At 43.7% G+C, this 22,812-nt stretch overlaps 4 protein-coding genes across 6 annotated transcripts; 1 reads left to right on the plus strand and 3 right to left on the minus strand.

Annotated features, from left to right (window-relative positions):
- The first annotated feature begins 228 nt into the window (after positions 1–228).
- Positions 229–3,859, plus strand: LOC100283376 (3-isopropylmalate dehydrogenase 2). Its single transcript, NM_001156277.2, has 11 exons — positions 229–640; positions 753–882; positions 1,023–1,134; positions 1,414–1,489; positions 1,613–1,701; positions 1,945–2,031; positions 2,310–2,426; positions 2,527–2,634; positions 2,744–2,797; positions 2,908–3,060; positions 3,524–3,859. Exons 1-11 carry the CDS (start codon positions 418–420, stop codon positions 3,602–3,604), a joined length of 1,230 nt encoding a protein of 409 aa, NP_001149749.1. The 5' UTR covers positions 229–417; the 3' UTR covers positions 3,605–3,859.
- LOC100272338 (uncharacterized) lies at positions 3,793–5,699 on the minus strand. 2 transcript variants are annotated; one of them, NM_001365797.1, is made up of 8 exons: positions 5,268–5,565; positions 5,060–5,177; positions 4,911–4,969; positions 4,751–4,818; positions 4,550–4,643; positions 4,406–4,486; positions 4,229–4,340; positions 3,848–4,155 (listed from the first exon to the last, which is right to left on the minus strand). In NM_001365797.1, the coding sequence occupies exons 1-8, from the start codon at positions 5,532–5,534 to the stop codon at positions 4,103–4,105; spliced, it is 852 nt and encodes a 283-aa protein (NP_001352726.1). In that variant the 5' UTR covers positions 5,535–5,565; the 3' UTR covers positions 3,848–4,102. The 2 variants fall into 2 exon arrangements, with proteins under 2 accessions (XP_035818837.1, NP_001352726.1); XM_035962944.1 differs by having other exon boundaries at positions 3,793–4,155; positions 4,229–4,418; positions 5,268–5,699.
- Positions 5,700–5,754: 55 nt separating this feature from the next.
- Positions 5,755–12,644, minus strand: LOC100281808 (ATP binding protein). Of its 2 annotated transcripts, none has more exons than XR_004852999.1 (16): positions 11,902–12,644; positions 11,694–11,808; positions 11,464–11,558; positions 11,187–11,270; positions 10,480–10,552; positions 10,255–10,365; positions 9,710–9,760; positions 9,371–9,507; positions 8,978–9,085; positions 8,815–8,888; positions 7,201–7,376; positions 7,028–7,123; positions 6,670–6,750; positions 6,472–6,560; positions 6,224–6,364; positions 5,755–6,141 (listed from the first exon to the last, which is right to left on the minus strand). XR_004852999.1 is itself a non-coding variant. In NM_001154728.2 (16 exons), the coding sequence occupies exons 1-16, from the start codon at positions 12,126–12,128 to the stop codon at positions 6,073–6,075; spliced, it is 1,689 nt and encodes a 562-aa protein (NP_001148200.1). In that variant the 5' UTR covers positions 12,129–12,315; the 3' UTR covers positions 5,799–6,072. The 2 variants fall into 2 exon arrangements, 1 of the variants encoding a protein (NP_001148200.1); NM_001154728.2 differs by having other exon boundaries at positions 5,799–6,141; positions 6,472–6,522; positions 11,902–12,315.
- Positions 12,645–16,192: 3,548 nt separating this feature from the next.
- Positions 16,193–18,217, minus strand: LOC103642218 (SKP1-interacting partner 15-like). Its single transcript, NM_001326446.1, has one exon. It carries the CDS (start codon positions 18,116–18,118, stop codon positions 16,889–16,891), a length of 1,230 nt encoding a protein of 409 aa, NP_001313375.1. The 5' UTR covers positions 18,119–18,217; the 3' UTR covers positions 16,193–16,888.
- Between the last annotated feature and the right edge of the window lie 4,595 nt (positions 18,218–22,812).

Genomic DNA, 22,812 nt, shown 5'->3' on the forward strand with positions numbered 1-22,812 from the left:
TTGTCATCCCTAAGTCCATTTTATAAAATTGGTGGAATGAACCCATTCAACATATTATTACTAATTGTTGGGCTATAAGAAATAAAATGATGATGAATCAACGTATTTCATTCCATAAACTAAATAATAAAATAAGAAGTGAGAAGATAATAGATTACCTCATCTCTCCAACCAAACACAACGTAAAAGTCGATGCCTTTGAATAGGCGAGCAGTAGCCTGCCCTGACAAACAGTCGGTGTTGTGGGCTTTAGTTGGGCTCTCGACGCTGGCGCACGGCTTGCCTGCTCTAGACGAGTCCGGCAAAAGTCGCCGTTGGATCGTACCGCTCGGAGCGGACGACGCAGATTGCGAGACTGTACACTGTAGAGAGAGACGTCGTCGGCCTGAGCGCCGTGCAAGCAAGCAAGCGGCGGCAATGGCGGCGGCTCTTCAAGCCACGCCGATCAAAACCCTAGCCACCTCCCGCTGGCGCGTCGAAGGTGCGGAGGCGCGGCCGCGGCCGCGGCCGATTGCGGTGAGCTTCCGTTGCTCCGCGGCGGCGAGGAGCTACAACATCACGCTCTTACCTGGGGACGGCATCGGCCCGGAGGTGGTCGCCGTCGCCAAGGACGTGCTATCCTTCGCCGGAGCCCTCGAAGGTAAGCTGCGTTGTCACCCTCCAATGCTTGCCTTAGCTCCCTGAACTCTGAGGCGCGAGCACCTAGCATGATCATGACCCCCCTCCGCCTTGCTTCTTTCTGCCCGCCGCAGGCGTCGAGCTCCGGTTTCAGGAGAAGCTGGTGGGCGGCTCGGCGCTGGACGCCACCGGCGTGCCACTCCCTGACGAGACGCTCGACGAGGCCAAGGGTTCCGACGCTGTTCTCCTCGGCGCCATTGGAGGGTGAGTGGATTTGTTATTGTCATTTCAGGAGCAGACACAGAGCCCACAGTATTGGCACTGCAGCGAATTGCATCCTTTTAGTTGGAATTGCTCTCTAGCGTCTGCGCTATTAGTACTTAGATGACGGTTCATGCTTGTAGCTATAAGTGGGATACCAATGAGAAGCACCTCAAGCCTGAGACCGGGCTGCTGCAGCTACGTGCCGGACTCGGGGTCTTTGCCAATCTGCGACCAGCTGCAGTTTTGCCGCAGGTATGAGCATGCCGGAGTATTAGTTTCAGTACAAATTCTGTAAGATGTGGTCACTTTGTCCATAGAAGTAAAAAGGCCATGCAAGCTTGAAGCCGATATTTGAGATGGATATTCTGATATCATTTGTTTAATTGTTCATGATTATAATTAATTAATTATGGAGGTGCACTCTGATGCAACTTTTAAATTTTAATTAAAAGGACTGTGTTTCTAACTAATGTTACTTGACTATCTTTTTTATAGCTGCTTTTTTCCCCTTTGAACTCATGCTCTTTGTAGTTGGTAGACGCATCCACTCTGAAGAAAGAGGTAGCTGAAGGTGTTGACATCATGGTTGTCAGGGAGCTTACTGGAGGTAACTGAATTTTGATAAAACACGGACTGTCATGGTTTTAGTTTCAATACCAATACAATGTTTGATCGTTTATTCTAATGAAACTCTAGGCTGCAAAGAGTAATTGGTAATTTCTTGTGCCAGGCATCTACTTTGGCAAACCCAGGGGTTTTGGAACAAATGACAAGGGAGACGATATTGGCTTCAACACAGAAGTTTATTCAGCTTCTGAGGTGACTTCGCCCTCCATTAGATATTCTACCATCTCTCCCTTGATACCAAAAAATATTATTTGAGATGCCATCCGTTCTGCCGTCCGAGCCTTAATCAGAACCAGTTAGGGATGCAGGATGTGGTTTGTAGGAGATATATATACTTGTATCCAGAACTCTGTATTTAATATTATTCAAATTAAGAACAATGATTTGTAAAATGTTGGTCCTTGGTGCTGATGAAATTCTGTGTTTCATCCCCAGATCGATCGTATTGCACGAGTTGCATTTGAGGTCGCTCGCAAGAGAAGAGGGAAACTATGCTCGGTTGATAAAGCAAATGTGCTGGAGGTACTTTTTAATACTTGTATTAAATGTATATCAAAACTTGTTTTGAAGTGATATTCTACTTGGCCCTATTTTTGAATTGAAATCCCATCTTTGATGACGAAATATAAATAATTAGTGTTTCTATTTTTAGACTTTGTTTTCAGTTATTATTGATATGCAATTTTTGTTAGCAGTATGCTGACACTAGAAAACCCATTGAAAGGTTAAATGTATATGGCTGTGGACCCTTTCTTCGTGCACATAGTTAATACAACCCTTTTGCTGCAATAATATTGTAGGCATCCATGCTTTGGAGGAAAAAGGTGACTGCACTAGCCTCTGAATTCCCTGACATTGAGCTCTCACACATGTATGTTGACAATGCTGCAATGCAGCTTGTCAGGAATCCTAAGCAGGTTTGCTTCTTTTCTTTCTCCTTTTCGCTCGACTTAATTCATTGCACCCTGGCTAAGCATCAAGAAGATGTGTTGATCTTAATTTCGTTTATTGCCGCAGTTTGATACAATTGTCACAAACAATATTTTTGGTGACATATTATCTGATGAAGCATCAATGATTACGGGAAGCATTGGAATGCTTCCATCTGCGAGTGTCGGTGAATCGGTAAATGAATCCCTCCGATGCTTTGAAGTTCTCAATTGTTTATAGATGCCATTATATTATGCTGAAGATTTAAAAGTACAGCTGAAAATGACATTCTGTTTCTATGCAGGGACCTGGTCTTTTTGAACCTATTCATGGCTCTGCCCCTGATATTGCTGGACAGGTTGAGATGACTTCTGTTTCAAAAATTTCTGACACCAGAATACTTGATGGGGTTTAAATTATGTGTGTTTGGAATTTGCTTCCCCTCCTGTTATTATGTGTTGAGTGCAGGACAAGGCCAATCCATTAGCTACAATTCTTAGCGCAGCGATGCTATTGCGATATGGCCTAGGAGAAGAAAATGCTGCGAGGAGAATTGAAGCTGCAGTTACAGAAACACTGAACCATGGGTTCCGAACTGGGGACATATATTCTCCTGGAACAGTAAGATAGATTTTCTTGCAGAACCATTATCAATGGATTACGAGTGTGTCTGGTTTGAGGAATCACCCCATCCTTAGTTGAGATTGTGATGGTCCATCATGAGTCCATCCCATGAATTTTGGTGGAGTGAATCCAACATTCATGCTTTTGCATTGTTTAGTTCTCTTAATGAAGTTCTATTCCCACCTCTATTAAAAAAAAGGCTAAAGCGTTTTAGCTTTATACTCTACATGTTTAATGTCAAGTACTTGGTCCTCACCTAGACAAGGTATGAAGATCCTCATTAGTCAAACATTCAGGTAGTGTAATATAGTATCTTTGTTGGCTCTGGTTCATAGTGCCTCAAGTATATTAACTCTTTCGTAGTCTCGTGGAAGAAAATAGTGGCTAGTTTGCGAAGTCATGAATTGTATTTGAATTTTGATTCATCTCGTTCTGAGTGGCTCATGTTATCAATTGGCAGACACTGGTTGGATGCAAGCGGATGGGGGAGGAAGTCTTGAAGACAGTGGAGTCACTGAAGGAAGTGGCTGCTGTGAACTGATGCATGCTGGTACTTGATTCATTGCATTTTATTAGAAGTCGAGCCGAGCGTAAGAGAGCATGGTGTCTGGGTTATTGTTGATGTTGAATTGAAAGTTTAGTGGCTGAACCGATAGCCACTTCGCATTTCTGTGGTTTGTTTGTCTCCCTGTAGTTTTTTCTTTGGTACAAGGAAAGGATAGGCATATGTTTGCTCAATAAAATGGGATAGTTTATGCCGCTTTGAATAAAAGATGGAGTTCTGTTTTGGACTAAATATCTTTAAAACTCCTACTGTTAGCAGATTGAAACAGTACAGACCAGATCACAACAGATTGAAACGTTGGCCACATGGCTCTTTGGAGAAGGAAATGGACGCGAACAGAAAACCAAGACGACGAGCACTGGGCATCAATTTCTGAACGCTTTATAACAGAGTCAGTCAGCACTCCAAGGACAAGAAACTTCTTGATGTTCTTCAGATCATGTCGCTGCCCGGTGGTCCCCATGGCTTGGGCACTCATACTCTGAAGAAGCGGTGGTCCAAGAACTCTTGGAAGGACAGACGCTTCACTGAAACGTTTGCCATAGATCATTAGCTGGCCTAGGTTACCCCAGGTGGGCTAGATGGGAACGGGTGACAGACCTGGATTAGTGCATAGTAGCCTGGTGCATATATCGACACAATCGGGGCCTAAGGTAGACGCCAGTGGTTCCGAGAACGGGAGAGACGTGCTTCTGTTGATGTACTGAAGCAGCTGAAGGGAGACGGCCATCAGTGTTGTTGAATTCAGAATTCCAGATAGACAAGAGGGGCAGCCACCTGCACGTTGCTTCTGCCATAGAATGGCGGGTAGCCATTCAAGAGCTCAAATAGGATCGCGCCGATGCTCCACATGTCTACCTGTGCATAACACAGGTAGGTTCATACTGCTAGCAACTTTCTGAACACACATGCCACTCGTACCTTGTCATTGTACTTTTGAAACAGCATCACTTCTGGGGCCATGTACAAACAAGAACCACAAGATGTGTCTGCGTACTCCCCGGGTCCAAGAAACCTGCAGGGAATCTCATCTAGGTCAAAATACTAATCCGTCCATGTTTTCAGTTTTTTTCTTATTTAGATTTCATTTCAAAAGACTAGTCCAAGAACCCTGCAGGGAACCTTGCAAGACCAAAATCAGATATCTTGAGGATCGCATCGCTGCTTCTCGGAGAAGAGAGCAGGATATTCTGCAACATTGGATGGATAGTCACAGCACATCCGTTACTTGAATTGTTGACCCAATCCAGTCACAAACAGAAGAAGAAGAAAAAAAAATGACCTGAGGTTTCAAGTCCCGGTGGACGACATGGTGCCGGTGCAGCACTTGTAAGCCAGCTCCTGCCACAGGGGCCATTTCTCACAGATCACATCCCCAGACGGTGGACGACACAATTGAGTCAAACAATCATGGATCAACAACTTGATTACCGATCTGTTTCATAAAATTTCTGGCCACGCGCTCGTCTACGCTCCCATTGCGCCGGATGAAGGCCGCCAGGTCCCCGCCCTCGCAGAGCTCCAGGACGAGGTAAAGGCAGCTCTGGGTCTGCCAGGCACCCAAATAGAGAAGGAGATCGAACTAGGAGGTCCAAGTCGATCGGCGGGGAGTGCCAGAGAAAAGGAGACGGCGTCGTACCTGGACGACGTCGATGAGGCGGATGATGTTGGGGTGGCTGACGGCGGCGAGGAAGCGGACCTCGCAGTCGAGGCTGTCGCGGAGGCGCGCGGGGAGGCCGGTGAGCCGCACCTGCTTCACAGCCACGGGCGTGCCGGTGGACCGGGAGACCGCTCGCCACACGGACGTGTACGGGGGACGCCCCCCCAGGCGCTCCAGCAGCTCGTAGTCACCCACCGGCGCCGGCGCCTCCGCCTCGGCCATCGTCGTGTCGCCGGTGCTCCCCATCGCGAGAAGACGGGAGAGCACGGCAAATCACGTAAGTAAATACGATAACGGCCCATGATCGTTATGTGGGCCCTTTCTCCTACTGCCCTTATAGAGCAAACAGACCAGGCCCAAGAATGCAATGGCTCATGAAACAGAAAGAAAACGTCAGAGCTACTTTCAGATTCAAGAAGAAATGTAACTTTGGCAGGAGATGTAGAATCAAAGAACAGGATTCATGGAGATACAGAATCACAGGAAGCACGCACGGCTCATGCACATATATTTTTCATGTTTTGTATACAAAAACTAGAGGGCATTTTATGCTGCTTGCAAGCCATTTTGTACAAGGATTCCGTGTCTTTGCTTGTCCCGCTGTATTGTCGACGCTTCTCCCGTATATAGTGTTTTTGGGAGTAATAGAAACACACACACACACCAATCATATACAATATTTGACAATTGTACACTAGCAGCATCTTTGTAGTAGCCTCAGAATCTTGGACGATGATAGCCAAGCTCCACTAAGCTTTTCACAAGGTGGTAACTGACAACCTCGTTATTCTGCCTCTCTCTGCGATTTTTTGTGTGCCTTTGCCTTCGAATGTTTGTTGCTTCCCTTGGAGGCCTAAAAAATTACGCTGGTGAGAATCACAGCACAAATCATAGCTAACTGACGTTTAGCTAGGGGAGGAGAATGCCAGTCTTACCTGATGATCCCTTAACATGCCTTCCAGCTCTGCAGTGATCTCTGAGAAAGAGGGGCGCAGGTTAGGATTTTCGTCCCAGCAACGCTGAATCAGTTTAGACAGTTGTGGATTGACCCATGACGGGATCTCCAACCGCATTCCCTGATACATGTAAACAAGGAGCAAAGTTTAGTCGATTGCTGTGGTCCTCATCTTTATGCATCTACCTCCACCTAGCAGCTGAAGATCACGGATTATTGTGAAATTACCTGCCTTACTCCCAGTGCAGCTTGCAAGGGTGTCAGATTTCTGTATGGTATCTATACACATATATGGCACAAGTAAGGCTAAGTGTTACCTTTCGTTCCAAAAAAAAAGAGGCTACGTGTTACCTTTAACCCAATTATAAGCTGCTCATACAATACAACTCAAAACAAGTCAAAGCCCAATTCGGCACCATGGTTTACCTTTGAAGTGACCAGCTCCCACAGAACCACAGCAAAGCTGAAGATATCTGCCCTGTGATCGTACGGCTTATGGTTTATTACCTGGTAAGACACGCAACTCAAATAAGCATGGTGCACATATAAAATATCTCTACTTGCACAGAAAGAACTCTATTCGGAGACAAGTACGATAAGTAAAACTAATCTTCCCATGTCTTGTACATCTTCACTGATGAAATATATCGAGGTAAGTTGCGTTCAAGAAAAATATAGCAAGGTAAAAAAATAACTGTGCACAAGTGCATACATCCAGGTTTCTGTGTCTGGTAAGACACGCTTCTCATGAGCACACTAGACAGACTCGAAGAAATCTACACACCTCAGGTGCCATCCATCTGTAGGTACCAGTTTCAGCAGTCATGTCTCCACCTTGAGATGGATTCCTTGAGACTCCAAAGTCTGCAATCTTCACAACCTATTTTCCAAGACCACCCAATGCTTGATGAACCTTGAATTAGTAATTAGTAAATACAGACTCAACAATATGCATACATAATCAGAGCCCATAAGCAAATTGGCAGTCTTCAAGTCCCGATGGATGATGTTATTTTGGTGCAAATAATCCATCCCCTTGGAGATGCCGATAGCAATCCTGAGAACCGTTGGGAGATCCAAAGTATTTTTTAGCGTGTGAAGAAAATCATACAGATTGCCTCCAGGCATATACTCTGAAAACGACAACCAAAAGCAAAATCAAAATATGATCTCATGAATCAGCTCATGATAAGTGATCATCTGAACAAAACTCTGGGCAGACGAAACTACATTCAACTATGTGACTAGCTCAAAAACTAGATATGTAAGCACATAAATCAGGCCACAGTGGCTTCTTTGGGATTAAAATCATGACGGTGGCAAAATCACTTGGAGTTGGCATATACAAATCACAGGAATGATGTGTATGTTCAACAAGAAATGAAATTTAGTTAGGTAACTGGCTTCATACAAGTTTCATCTACTAATGCCTAGAAGTTTTTTAAAATGATTCCAAGATGTCACTAAATTTCTAGTATAAATAGCAACTGTGTCAAAGAACAATTGCTACCTACACTAGCATGATAGGATGATACAGGAACAGAGAAGTAGCAATACAAATGACTAAACTGTTCCTCACTCATATTTCTTATCATCATCCAGGACCAGGCTACTTGAAACATATAGAAAAGACAAATATCACATGGCAATTCATATATGAGAATGTAAACAATAGATAAATTCAGTAGTGTGAGTTTCCATTTGTAATATAGCCAAAAAAAGGAAATAGACAACGTCTATCTACTGCAAAATAAAAATGGAATCGTTTTTTTCTACTGCTAATCAACCAAGTTAAAAGCAAAAAAAACTCTAATCTCAAGTTAAAAACAGCCCAACAATACATATCATAAAGTCAAGTTCAGTATCAATATAATAGATCCATTTCATTAAAGAAAAGGCAGCCTGAGTCCACCATTAACAAAGGGACTGTTGTTAGGTGACATTCAAGCTGTAGCACAAACATAAAATTTAAATTCACAAAACTTCCCTCCATAAATAGTCAAACTAATAATAAAATCTAATAACAAGACTTATTTCACATACATAAAATAACTAGCAACTCATGGTCTGCTGAAGGGTGGGCACTTGGGGCAGAGACCTGTTGATCCGATAGAACAAGACATCAAGAATAATCTTACAGCGCAATTTTTGTACTATGTTTTGGCATGGAGCAGACATTCCATATACGCTCATGTGATAAGAAAAATATAATAAACCCAAACATCCTATTGTCTTTAACTCTCCAAGTTCCTACCAAATTGACAGGAGACAGGAGTCATCCCTAAGGCTAAACAAACCGACAGTGATGGTCAAACATGTTTTTGAATCGCATAACGGAAATATAGAAGTTTGAAGCGAGAACACCATTCAAAAGAGGGGATAAAGATCACGATTATTTGTCAACCTCAACTAAGATAAATGGTCAAGCACGTTGTTGGTTAGAACCTAAGAATGTGCATTAATAAGCCACTAACATTACTCATTCTGCAAATATGCCCAAGAACAAGAGCATCAGTGACACTAATATCTACACAAAGCAGAAATTAAGATTAGCGGTGATAATACCGTCACCTGTCACGATGACATATTTTCTCTGCTTTGTGCATGCCCCGTAGAATCGAACAACATTATCATGATTAACACTCCTGGACACAAACTATGCTGTTAGAATTATCTGAATTAGATTATTAAATATCCTATTTTTTTACCAGTGACTTAATAAGAATATGCTTACTTTAGAATAATTATTTCTTGTAAAAACTCCACCTTTGACGAGTCATTAACATGTTCGGTTCTGAGGAACTTTACTGCAACATCCATACCTTGATAAGTTCCTCGATGCCTGCAGACAAGAGCACAGATACAGCATCTAGGTTACTGAACTATCTTGAGGTCTTGCCCTGTATATATATATGAAAAATTATGCTGCAAGATCTCTCTCGAGCTCATGATTAAGACTGTTCCTTGATAATGTTTATTGACAGCATCCTGATATCAAACCATTTACTTGATGTGTAACGAATGAAAAGGGCATGAAACAGGCAGTGGCAGTTAAGTTGCTGATAGTGCAGCAAACAATTGGCTTCCTAAATCATAGTATTCCTTGCAAGCGGTACTTTTCTCTTACAAGTCCCCGGAAGATCCAGATGCAATCTTCTCCCCAATCTGCAGAAAATTCCTGTCAATATTTGAATCACCAATCTTCTCTTGTAGTTCCAGTACTCTTTCTGAGGCTGCAGAATTGGTTGGGTTTGATAATGAGGCCTGCATAATACATGATATTCACGTCTATCAATGAAAATGTTAAGCTAATGTGTTCATTCTTTTGTCTTATATTGCTGGGTAGAAGTACAAAAGACACTGCATTGCTTTGAAAAGGTAAATTCCAAGTATGTGGGCAAATCTAACCGGACACTTCAAATTTTAAGCATTTATGTAAAATCAATGAAGAAAGAAATCATCATACATGATTTCGTGCCGCTGTCTCCTTGAGAATCTGTAGCAAAGTATCTGTCTCCTGCAAACAGCATCACAGTGTTTTCGGTCATGAAGTCCATGCAAGCAAGAGTATTTAACATATGTCCCTGATGCTTGACTCATTAATAGAATCTAGATTTATAACCATGATGCTTGATTATAACAACTAATATGCCAGCTATCAATTTATCAAGCATAAAGTCAGAATGATTTTGGGTGCTTTGCCATGCAACATAGGAATCCCAAGTTGATGAATATTTAGTATGAAACCCTTTAATTGCATAACTGTCATGAGCAGTCAACTAGGCCTAACGGGTCGGGTCAGTCATTATGAACACGAATATGGATATCCTAACCTAAGCAGCCCGACATTATCCAGCTGGTAATTATGTTTTCGACAATAACGTTCAAGCGACCTAAATGGTTGCTGTAGTTTCTTTCAGGGAAAAAACGGTTCCTACAGATTACAGAACATGCTCCAAGTATACATAGATAAGCAAGCTAGCACTACACAACCATACTCCGGTAAATTACCTTTGTATCCCAGCCATCAACAACAAATACATCCAAACAAAAGCCATCAGTCGTTGAGAAGACATGAGCTTCACGGATGTTCAGTCCAACTTCAGACAACAAAGCAGATAGCTACAAACAATAGCGCGGACAAACATTCAAACCTAAGGAACTTGGTATGTCATTAATCTTAAGTCCAAATGGAAACCACATAAATATCACAAGGATTGGTGTTCTAAGTCTTACCTGAGCGAGGAGCTTTGGTTTGTCAATGGTAGAAAAAATAATTTCATGAACATGGAGGATTTCTTCATCTCCCCTGTGAATATTTGAGTGTCAGTTTCAGAAGTTCCATGAACCAGCCAAAAACTCATAAGTCAAGTAATTTAATAGAATGATTTCCCAAAAAGAAGGTCCACATACAGCAAATGGGTTGGGAAAACGTAAAATATAAAAGCAGACGAGGAAGACAAGGCCAATCATTTCATAGAAATATGCTGAATTTCTAGAGTCTAACTTATAAGTTTATGCTCATGTTCAACCAAATTTTATAATCAAAACATGTCACAGCTAGCCCTGATTATAGATCACTGCACTGATGGTGACTACAAATAAAAGTACTCCTTTCACGTCAAAGAAGCTTGCTGCAATAACTCTTCCATTGACCTACAGTTGCAGAAAGCGCCATTCACAACAAATGGAAGCATGGTAGAAACACTCATCAGTTTACACAAATCAGGCATAAGCCATATTATTATTCTAAACCAGAGGCATGAGTAATGCCGTGGCCCGTGGATATATTATTCAGGCTTTTATAAATCAAAATTAAGGCATGAGCTTTTGCGAGTGAAATCATGGCAGAGGTGGTTGTTTAGATCAAGTCATATGGCTCAATGGCTGATGCACAAAGGTTTCATTGATGCAGCTTCCATACAACTGAGGTAGACACAGACCTCGAAGAACTGGCCACAGAGTCAACCACAACTTTTTGTCCAGTTAAACTGAGGTCCTCGATCCCTTCGCATGGCTCAAATTTTCTGTGCAGCATATATATAAGCATATGTTTTAGCAAGCAAGACATAACACCACAAAAATACTCATACAAGGCACAGCTTGTTTTGTTCAAAAAGGCTAATCGAAACTACAGATGACAAGAGGTTGATTTAAAGCTGCACCAAAGGTAAAATTCTTCACCATGGTGTTGCAAAGTGCGGGGGTCATAGCCTGTACCTCAAAGTGGAATCCTGAGAACCCCCACAATTACCGTTTTCGCTCGTAGAGATGGACTGAGTGTTATACTGTGGATCCACCGAGGGCGGGATGCACTGCTCATACAGAGGCAGAACAAAAATCTCAGTCTCTTCTAAAAAAAGATACGATCCCAGTCTGTGCTGGCGCGTTTTGGCCTTCCAGTGAGAAGCCAAAGCACAGTGGAGACGCGATCGAGCAGTGGTACTCACGTTCAGGAAGCCCACATGGAAGATGGGGCGATTTTCAGGGTGAGCGCACTCGTTGAGAATCCTCCGGTGCAGCAGCACGTCCTCCGCCTTGTCGACGTTCACATCGACGGCGTAGCTGCACATGCATACACGTATAGCAGTGATTGTAAGGGCGAAGCAAAGCAGGTGAGGGGAGGAACACAAGCGGGAGTCGACCAACGGCGCTGACCTCAGCGGCAGGCGCTCGAAGTGGCGGCGGAGCTCTTCGCGGAAGGCCACCGGGTCCGCGACGACCTCCGGGATTCTCTTCTCCATGAGACGGTCGAAGACCTCCTTCTCTATGTCAGTGTAACTGTGCGAGTCGCCGCCGCCGCCGCCGGCCGAGGAGGAGCCTCCTCGGTCGGCGGCGGGGGGACAGGTGCTCTCGCCTACACCCTCGGTGTCATCGTCCTCCATCTCCCACGGCGCCGAGGTGCCGCCTCCACCTACGGCTCGGCCATAGAGACGTCCGCCAGTCACATCCTAGGGCTCAGCACCGGGGTGATAGAGCGGCAGCGGGCGGCGGAAGCGAGAGCTCGATGGCGACTGGCGAAATGGGTGGGCGGGGGCGGGGGCATCCGAGAGGATCTTTTGGCAGAATCTTGTGGAGGAAGACGACCCCCCCGTATTTATAGAACTAAGCGGGAGGAGGTAGGGGCAGTTTGGTACTTGCCAGTGACGTCGCCGGCGAGACGGCGCGTCGAGGTGGGTATCGTAGTAGGAACGGAAGGGAGGGAATTGGTTTGGGTTTTGGCGCCTGCTGCTTGTCCTGATTCGTGGCGACTGCATCCGCCGCGCCGGCGTGCCACGGCGGCACGGCCCACGGGAGTGCAGCTGGGGTGAGTGCCGGCGGCGGAGCGGAGGGCCCCTCTTCTATCCGATTGGAAAACCGCTTTCCGGCTAACCGGAGGAGGCGGAGGGTGCCCCCACGCGCCCACGGAGGATGATAGATGGACGGTGCAGATGTGGCGCCGGAGGATCGGGCGGCTGGCGTCCGCGAGGATCAGGCCGGCCGGTGTGGTGGGGAGCTTTCTTCCTTTCCGCGACTACCGGAGATTGGACAGACCATTAGAATCCGTCGGGCCCGCTGCGCTTCTTTGCGTGAGTCGGGTCCCACACTCCAGTGGCCAACTTCCTGGGCTCGTTTGGGATTACAATCGTGGGGTGGGGCCCATGGCGGTGATATCGTCGAGTCAAGTTTTTTGGGTTTTTGTTTTTCCCTCTCTGACCATACATGTTGAGCTATGTCGAATCTAGACTCTAGAGTGGTGAATTTGTAAAAAAAAATACCGTTATTTATGATACGCCTAATATTGATAGATTAATTATGTAATAAATCTATTTATAGGTGGAGTAGAACATTAGATACAAGTATGGGGCAATGTGATAGACAGAAAATATTACCATGTAAATAAATACTTTCTATAATATTTATATTTAGTGGAAGATGTTGTAGTAATTATTAGGTTGATGATGTGGCACCTATTGGAGTACGCCATGTAGATTATTTGCGTGTGAAGATCGAAAGATAGTAGTGTTGGGTTTTATAAGAAAATATAGATTCCTGGAAATTTAATTGAAGCTATGAAATGTTGACTTAATCTAAACTTAGGGTCACAAATTTCTAGGATAAAACAACATTATATTAAAAAAAATCTTAAGCAAGGCTACAATAAATTACACTACAACTACTATAGTATGCGAGGGTGCTAGGAAGTATTATAAAGTATAGATTGCTACACTAGTTACTAACTATATCAAACCCAATGGCGTGGACTTCCGTACTCATTGACACTACAGGTCTTACCTACAACTGCAAACCGCAGCAGGAGATCCTCGATAGTATCGCATGACTAAAGGCAAGACACTGCACACGAATCTACAACCATGATAGTAGATAACTTTATTTGAGGGATTGAGAATAGTTTCTGAGCAATTGGAAAAATATACAAAAAGATAGTTGAGAGAGGGTATATGGTGAAGTAAAGTCTTTTTATCTCCTTCCACTATATATATCACAGCTTTTAGGGGAAGGAGGTTGTTTTTCTCTCTCTCGATTTGATGAAGATACTCTTAAACCCTAGAATTGCATTCATATGCAGATGGATGGAGTATTGCGAAGCATTTGCCAAAGCAACAAAACAAAAATAAAGATATTAATGGTAAAAGACATATTATTTGCTGATGCGGGTAGGCGGTAGTGCTTGAAACCCGCAGGCAGGACGAAGAGGCATATCCTACCTTGGACGTCCATGTCGTCGACGTCGCCAGTAAGCTAGTACAAGTACATGGAATGGACATGAACGGCGGCGCTGTTCCGGCGGACAGCAAACTGCCAATATAATGACAAGTAGGCGTTGGTACTAGGTGTTGTCATCTCTCCAGTTCCAGAGATTCCCAGCAGCTGGATCCGAGATACCGTTCTTGACCTCACCCACTTTTCTAATAACCTAACCTTGTTTCTTCTAACATCTGTACGTGTGCGTGCTCTCTCGTAACAACAAGCCAGCTAGAGCATCTTTACTTTAGTACGAGTTTTCTTTCACGACTATATAGGAATGATTCTACGACACATTTTATCCAGTCACTGAGGGATTGAGATAGTTTTAATCCCTAGTAAGTCAATCTCTCTTAATCCCCTCCGATCCTAAGCGGGTGTTTGGTTTGAAGAATCACTTCATCTAAGATGAGGTGGTGTATCTGAGTTTATTCCATAAATTTGATGTGATGACTCCATTTCTCATATAATTACTAACTAATTAATTATGAGTAATAAGGTGGTGATAAATCAACTCATTTTATTTTACCAACCAAACAAAAAAGTGACCAGAGCTTATTCTCCAAACCAAACAACCACATGTTATAGGCTTACAACACCGGCGCCCTTTATGATTTGCAGTTAATTGTACTGGTTTCTTAATATAAGTCCTAGTACCACACAATGACAGGTGCTAGCTGTTTGTAATCTGAAGCTTCTTCTGCAGTCATATCCAAACAGCAAGTAGCTGGTGGGGTAATGATGGAGACGATTAACTAATTTAATCTGGCAATGCCAAGTATATAATTAAGCAGGAGGACTCCCAATTGTAAAGCGGTCGAGACGACACGGCACGGTGACACCGATTGCATGACAATGGCAATCGTTTCGTCTTGGTGATGAAGGTGACGGAGATGGACGAGTTAAGTTAGTGTTTGGTTCTAGAGCCGGTAGGGATTAAACAGCTCTGTCCCAGAGATTTTAAGGAGCACTATTTAAGTATAATTTTTTTAAGGAGCACTATTTAAGTATAATTTTTATTTTTATAATCATTCTGTCCTACGTAGAATCAATCTAAATAACAAGTTAGAAGCAGGTGGCTCCGTCCAACCATACTCTAGAACCAAAGGCTATCAAAGTGTTTGATTCCAAAGTATGATGGAATAGAGCCGCTCCCTCTAAATTTGTTGTTGTTCAAAAAAAAAATCATAGAATGGAGTGGCTATTAAAAAAATATACTAAATGTTGATTGAATCATCCAACCAAACGCCAGCATCCCGAGATCATAGATACAACCCAATGTAGAGTATTATTAGGAGCGATGGGGACGGAACCAAGTGGACAAACCGCCCGCTGATGCGAAAGAATCCCGTGCCGAGTCATTTCCGGATACATTATTACTCCTGTCTCGTCTAGTCTGCACTAGCCGCCATTGAATGCCCAGCAGCTCCACTCCATCGATGAGCTCTCTCAGTGCTTGCCACCGCAACAAAGACACCAGGCAGTGGACAAAGAGACCATGGAAGCTTAGATCACGCAAGGAATTCAATCACTATGCTAGAATCCAAATCAACGCGCACACAATGCCTTTAGATTCTACAATCGTCTATTTGGATTGGATCCCTACTCTAACTTTTAAGCATCATGATGGCAACACAGCGATGACTTTGAAATGTTCCTTTTCCTTTTTTTCTCATATCAGTGCCTCTTGCCAGTTTTTTTCTTTTCTTTCTATCCAACAATCGAGCAGTGGTTACATAGCATAGATGTTATTATTGACATGTATAGCTGAAGACCGATAGTGATAACAGTGGAGCATGTCCTGTTACTAATTACTACATTGAAACCACATGTAAATAAAAAAGGACCTAGCCATATGAACCCAGTAACTCACAACTTCAAATATGGTTGTCAGTTCACAAGAAATTAAAGACAACTAGTAACAAGGTTAACACTACGACATTTTTTTTTTCAAAGCAAACATCCAGTGAACAACATTGATATACCACGGTATAATATGAATATACGATCGAGCTCAATAATGATCAAACGCTGTAAATTTTGACACTATCAAAGCAAACCTTTCAAGTTTTCAACAAGCAAGTAAAGAATGGCCGAAAGAAATGAATTATTTCAATTAGTTACATAGAAAATTGCAGGTCTCCCCCCCCAAAAAAATCCATCCCCACAATGTCAGCAGTTAAAGATGTAAACAGAAGAGTCTAGGAATAGGATAGGTCAATGGTTCATCCCAGCTCAATTACATCAACAAATGTTGTGCTCCATCAAGGTAACACATTGAGAATAGGATAGCCTACGCCTATTACTTACTAATATCCTCTGAAGGCCCACGTAATTTGTCATATATATCACTATATCGACCAGCTATAGAGCCTAGAGCTAATCATCAAAGGCCTAAGTGGATCAAATAATAGGTAGGTAACCACAGTTTATATTAAACAAAATAAGCATCATCCAGTGGAGAACTAGCAGGGAAAGACATGAAACCGTGTGTTACTGTATGATGCAATGCAAGTGTTAGGCTAACACCATCACTAGCCCTATAATATATATCAAAACCCTTGACAACCCAGAGTAACTCACAACTGCATTTTAAAGCAAACATCCGATTAACAGCTTTGACATATCAAGGTATTATGATGATGTGTCTACTTACCTTGCATATGACCAAGATGGGAAATGCTTACCAAATGGCAGGCACTATTTCAAGTTTTTGATATGTAAATAGAGTATGGTCTACATCATTTTATTGTCTGAAACACACAGCTTACTGATCTTTTCCAATAATCAAGTACAACAACTAGAGTTTTCATCATGCATGAGATAAGATAGGTAGATGTCCTGGGTCAAAGTAAACCGGCGCAATTTGAGCGGACACCCACCAGACTAGGATTCGTTTTCAAGGAATCGCTGTGAACCCGCCATCGAACACAAATCCACGGTATACACCATCACCATAGCCAGGAAGACCATCCACCCAGTCCCACTTCCCACTGCTCCCCATCTCATCTTCCTCCCACATTGCAAGCTTCCCGCGCACTCGCTTACCAGCGAACCACACCTTCCCATCGCCTCCGAAAACTTTGACCTTATTGTTACCCCCGGCAGCAGCGGCCGGTATGGCGCCTCCCTGCGAGGCAGCCTCGCATAGGCCAGTGAAGCAGCGGTACATATTGGGCGGCATGCGCCCAGCTTCCTCCCACTCCATGGTGGCCAGATCTAGGCGGAGTATTAAGACCGTGGAGCATGGCGCGTCCATGGCAAAGGAGGACCTGAGCCCGCCGATCATAAGGACCCGGCGGCCGCCGGCCCCAGCCAGGAGCCGGGGACGCTTGAGGACCTCGAAGACGTCTCCCCACGCCGCTCGCTCCACGGGCGCCCAGCCCCCCGTGAGCATGGCAAGCGGGCAGGAGAAGAGCTTCCACTGGCTGCGCCACGGCGTGCCGACGTCGCAGAGCGCGAAGACGGCGTCGGAGGCCAGTATGGGGCTCCGCGGCTTGGACGGCAGAGAGAGGGGATGCTTCATCCACTTGGCGGATCCGGAGGGGGTGTAGGATAGCGCGGCGAGCTCGGTGAGGACGAGCACCGTGCCGGCGGGGCCGGCGAGGACGGTGCCGTGGCGCGCCCAGGCGGATCCGAGCTGGGGCAAGAGGCGGTACGTGCCGGCGAAGGGGTTGCAGACGGCGAGCGATTTGGGCGGGTGCACGGGCGAGGCGGAAGACGCGGAGGAGGTGGACGGGGGGAGGGCCAGGGGCGAGGTGGAGGAGGAGGTCTCGACCCAGAGGTAGAGGAGGGACGTGGATGAGGCGACGGGGGAGAAGGAGTGGTAGGGGAGGAAGTGGGCGAAGGGGAGGCGGAGCCAGGTGCGGCGCGCGGGGTCGAAGGCGTGGAGGCAGCCGCCGCCGTCGGGACGCGGGTGGCGGAGGAGGAGGAGGCGCAGGCTGGGGAGCAGCGCGAGGAGCTGCGGCGAGAGGGTCTCGTGGAAGAGGCGCGAGACGGGGCGGCACACGACGGCGTCGCGCAGCTGCAGGCGGAGCAGCACGTTGTGGAGCGCGTCCGGCGGCAGGTGGTGGATCGGCGGCGGGGGCTGCGCTTCCGCGGGCGGGGCGGGGCCAGAACCGGCGGCCATGGTGGATTCGGGGTGGGGTTAGGTGGGGAACACACCGGGGCGCGGAGAAGAAGACGAGGCCGGGGGTGGTTAGTTCAATCCACTCGCGTACCACACGCTGTGGCTGTGGGCTCCGTTTCCCGACTGATGTGGGTCCTTCACTGTCGCTGTGCAGGGAGGCCCGGATGTCAGTGAGAAGAAGGCGGAGGACCTTGGTGTGCTTCCGTTCCGTTCCAGAAAGAAAGAAAGCCACGATGGTGGGCCACGTATATCATTGAGTTCACTTGGCCTGGCACGAATGCGTGCGAGGACCCATTTTGCTTTGATAGGTTGTCCGTGTGGGCTGGGCCTTTAGGCCCATTTGTTTTGATTACGGGTGGCACAGATTCTGGCTGGTGCATGGGTTCGTTCTGAGCCCACCGGCATAAGCTTCTTCTTTTTTCTGTCTTCCGCCCATTCGTATTCAAACCCAAGAACATAGATACTGTTTAGTTCACAAATTATAACATAAATGATAATAATTCACACTTGAGTACCGGTGGTAACAAGTTTGAATAGATTGATATCTATTTCTATTATAGTTAGACTTAAGTAAATATAATTTAACGTTATTAATAATTATCCATTACATTACAAACATGTGAACCAACAGCAACATAAATCTACTTACTAATAGTTTATTAGCTGCTCTAGGGGTGGCATGCAGCAGCAAATTAAAACGACAAAGAAAAGCTAGTAAGTAGATCAGAGGAGATAAGACGTCTGCAATTTAAAACTCTCATCCCCAGACCCAGGCCAATAAGAAGCGCAAATTAATTACAACTCACCTCACCTCACCTCACCTCACCTGGGATTATATTGTGCTCGCCGATTCAGCACAGCACTCACTCGCTCGCTCGCTAGCTAGCAACTCAGCTCACGCCTACTACTAACTGTGCTGTGCTGTGGTGCCTTCTCTCCTGATCTTCTCCCCGACACATGCAAATAATTCTCTGCCCCCCGGCCGGCCGCCGTTGTCGCCTTATCCTCCGCACTAGCTGCTGCACGGTTCCATTTCCATTTCATCATACTAACAGGGTATTTAAATACATTAGAGCTAATAGTTATTGACTAAAATTAGTTGAAACATCCAAACACCCTAGTTAATAGTTCAACTATTAACTATTTTTAGTAAATTAGTTAATAGTTAGATAGTTATTTGTTAGCTAGGTAATTTCACTAATTTTTTTTATCTAAATAACTATTAATTCTAGTGCATTCAAACACCCCTAATAATAATGGAGATCAAGCACGCAGGTCGTCTGGCCATAGATGCTATGCTACCTTTACCCTATCGTCGTTGTGTGCCTCTACTTGACTCTTGTTATCTTCTGAAGCTTGTGCCCGCTCAAACCTCTTTTTTGTTTTGGGTTTCAAAGATGCACAAAGGAAAACAATCACCATAATAGGTATACCGGATACAATACACATGTGTATTATACTATGCATAATACAATATCTCTTAAAGTATTGAGTACAATATCTCTTAAAGTATTGTCATCTCTCTTCCTATTTTGTACACTTTCTATAGTTTTGTACAATATCTCTTCAAGTATTGAGTATATGAATTGACTGTGGTAGAAAGTTTGGACCATCATTTTATAGAAGCTTAGACTCTAAGTCTTTAGGCCCTGACATACTTTCTCGTGGTGGCTAAGATTTCAGCGAGTCCTTTATCTCACCACTTGAAATAACCAAGGGCATCCCCCTAGAGGGGGTGAATAGGCGTCTCTACATATTTATAACTCGAAATGGAGAAGCTGTTAGAAGAGGATTTCTAATTTGTTGGAAATCAAAATCAGAGTAAATCAACCCCTTTAAACAATACTAGATATGCCAAACACCACATCACAAATGATTAGAGCAACAAATAACCAATACAACACATGGGGCAAATGTAGGTCAAGTCTAGTATGCATTGCATTGTACCATTGTCCCTTGAACAAACCCACTCCAAAATTTCTAGGCTAAGACTCTAGAATTTATGGCTCAAAGAGTTGAAATAGTAGAGCACGTTCTCTCAAAAAAATCCAAAGATAAAAGTTTAGAAAATCCAACTAATATAGTGCACTAGGGCTTATACTAGACAAGTATGGTATGCATACCCAATAAATCTGGTATGACCACCCCCATCATAGAGAAGTTAATCCACATGACACTCTTCTCTCTGACCCCGCACGAGTTGACTTGAGCACATTTAGACAACCAACTATCATCATGTTACATCCCTTTCAATAGTATGTCATGCCTATCAACTCAAGATTAAATAAAAATAAATTCAACAAGCTTGAGTTAACTCATCTTGAGCATGTGACTTGGTCCAATTCAACATATATGAATAAACCCAAATGCATCATGCCACTTCCATCATATGATCCAATAATGATTTTATTCTCCTCACAATATAACTTCTTTTATCTTGATTGGTGACATGATTAAATGCAAGTACTTCCCTACTCACCATAATTTTAGTTTTTAGCTCCCAAGGCATCGCTTGCCTTTCACCTTTGAGTCCTTCGAAGTATTTTCTTTTCTATATTGACCATCCCATGCTAATCCAAGTCATATCAAGGTTTGAATAAATATGAAGCACACATTTAATTTCATACGGTCAAAATATTTCCATCAAGAATGAATTCCATAGCAAGTTTTCAAAGTGAGACCATACATATGCAACACCTCGTGTCTTATGAAACCAACACAACCAGGCTTGCTTTCATTTGAACCATACTTGACCCAAAATATATGTTATTTTCTTAGTTTCATTTTTATTGTTGTCTTTTGTTTGAACTAGATTGTTTCTACAACAACACCTCATTTTGGATTTCCATTTCAATGCAATATATAACACATTGGGTTTTATTTTATATTTGACTCAATGATACACTTCAACTGATATAACAATTCACATAAACCAAGTGTATAAAATATAATTATAAACATATTCAATACATAGAAAAATTGTTAGTCCTTTAACCTTATTGTCATTTAACCATCAAAAACTCACAAAAGGGCTAGATGTACTTACAATTATGTTATTTTTAACGACCTATATGGTTCGCTTTCCACCATTATAGTACAACCCCATGCTCAAGTTTCTCAGTCATCTGTTCATGAATCGACATGCATGCCACTCTTTCTTTCCTTTGTCTCACAACTACTTCGCGCGATATCCTAGTTGTTGGCATTCTAGTGGGAGTAGTAGGGGTAGATCGATCACAATCAACCTAAGAGAGGTTATCGGTGGATCACTTGTAACTAGGTTAACTCCAAACTTATGGACTAAATGATGAATTAGTGCTACCTTTGTGAATGTTTCGTATGTCTAAGACCACCTCTCATTCACCGCACATCATCAACACCCTATTCTACCACTAGGATTGGCTTGTACTTAGCCACTACCTTCCTTATATATCAAACTTAATATATTACTATGAACTTCACCAATGCTAAGACAACCCTCAAACCCTGACTATGCTCTAAGCTCGCTAGAGATATCACCCACATTTAAGAAAATAGGTCTTCAATAAAATCTAACTCAAGAAATATGAAACAATCAAGCACTTGTTAGCTTATTCGTAATAAGCAATTTTGAAAATTGACACCCATTATAGTTTCTTTGAAATTCTCGAGAAATATTTAAAATTCTCAAAGAACTATTTCAACACTAGTTGACTTTTACATAAACTGCTCGGTCTAGCACTCGTTAGGTCTCTTTACGTTTCTTGAAAACTGCTCGATTATAACGTTTCCATAAAACGCTCAAGCAATTGGTAGGTTTCTAAAAATAGTCTGAGCACCCATTAGCGTTTTCGTAAATGACTCGATGGCACGTGTTGAGTTTCTTGAAAACCGCTTGAGCACTAGATAGATTTTGCGTGAACCGCTCAATTTGAGGACTCGTTAGTAGGTTTTGCCTTGAAAATTCCTTGAGAAGTCACTTTAACTTTCCTGTAAACTGCTTGATTGAGCACTCGTTGATAAAATTTTCTACAAGCACTCTTTAGGTTTCTCAAAAACTGTCCAAGCACTCATTGACTTTTCGTAATCTATGTTAATTGAGCATTGGTTAGCATGCATCTCCGTGAACTTCTCAATGGAGTACTCGATACCATTTCCGCAAAAAAAAAACTACGGATCACTCATAGCGTTTACACGAAATGCTCAAGCACTCGTTATTATTATAGCTTCTACGCTAATCAGTGATCATGTTTTGTCCTAGCTAGCTAATTGTAACTTCTCCAAGAGAAAATGGAGTTAGCTAAGTAGCTTCATGTATGTTGTTTCTTCCAAGCTAGTCCTGTATATATATGGCGGTCATGCATGTGATCATCACCGGCCATCATATCACACACAAATGGATGTCAAGCTAGGCACACAAGACCCGTTATAGAAACTTGCAACGTGCCAAAAGTATGCTCCAGTATGCAATATTCAAGCAATACCTAAGAATAAGATGATGGCGCTCTACTACTACTTCTTGTTGCCATGCATCACCCACTAACACATCCAGAAAATGATCGATAATATGCATGCAACGACAGACCGAGCGACCCTTTAATTGCCCCAATGCGGCATCGTGTTCATCCGCAAATCGGCCGGAAATCGTCAGGGGGCAAGCTCATGGCCGTCTTGGAATGGATATATGATGTGCTCTATGCATGGGTAGCTCGCTT

The sequence above is a fragment of the Zea mays genome, chromosome 10 (genome assembly GCF_902167145.1).
Source record: "Zea mays cultivar B73 chromosome 10, Zm-B73-REFERENCE-NAM-5.0, whole genome shotgun sequence".
In the NCBI taxonomy this organism is placed as follows: domain Eukaryota; kingdom Viridiplantae; phylum Streptophyta; class Magnoliopsida; order Poales; family Poaceae; genus Zea; species Zea mays.

Bases quoted from the DNA above. Each gene is read 5' to 3' on its own strand.
- LOC100283376 (NM_001156277.2), top strand. From the start codon at position 418: ATGGCGGCGGCTCTTCAAGCCACGCCGATCAAAACCCTAGCCACCTCC. The intron at 1,490-1,612 runs GTAACTGAATTT...TTCTTGTGCCAG, and splicing joins TGTCAGGGAGCTTACTGGAG to GCATCTACTTTGGCAAACCC. The intron at 2,032-2,309 runs GTACTTTTTAAT...ATAATATTGTAG, and splicing joins ATAAAGCAAATGTGCTGGAG to GCATCCATGCTTTGGAGGAA.
- LOC100272338 (NM_001365797.1), bottom strand. From the start codon at position 5,534: ATGGGGAGCACCGGCGACACGACGATGGCCGAGGCGGAGGCGCCGGCG. The intron at 5,178-5,267 runs GTACGACGCCGT...GGTGCCTGGCAG, and splicing joins GCCTCATCGACGTCGTCCAG to ACCCAGAGCTGCCTTTACCT. The intron at 4,970-5,059 runs GTAATCAAGTTG...CCCCTGTGGCAG, and splicing joins AAATTTTATGAAACAGATCG to GAGCTGGCTTACAAGTGCTG.
- LOC100281808 (NM_001154728.2), bottom strand. From the start codon at position 12,128: ATGGAGGACGATGACACCGAGGGTGTAGGCGAGAGCACCTGTCCCCCC. The intron at 10,553-11,186 runs GTCTGTGTCTAC...AAATATTCACAG, and splicing joins TCTGTGGCCAGTTCTTCGAG to GGGAGATGAAGAAATCCTCC. The intron at 6,142-6,223 runs GTAAGACTGGCA...GTAATTTTTTAG, and splicing joins GCATGTTAAGGGATCATCAG to GCCTCCAAGGGAAGCAACAA.
- LOC103642218 (NM_001326446.1), bottom strand. From the start codon at position 18,118: ATGGCCGCCGGTTCTGGCCCCGCCCCGCCCGCGGAAGCGCAGCCCCCG.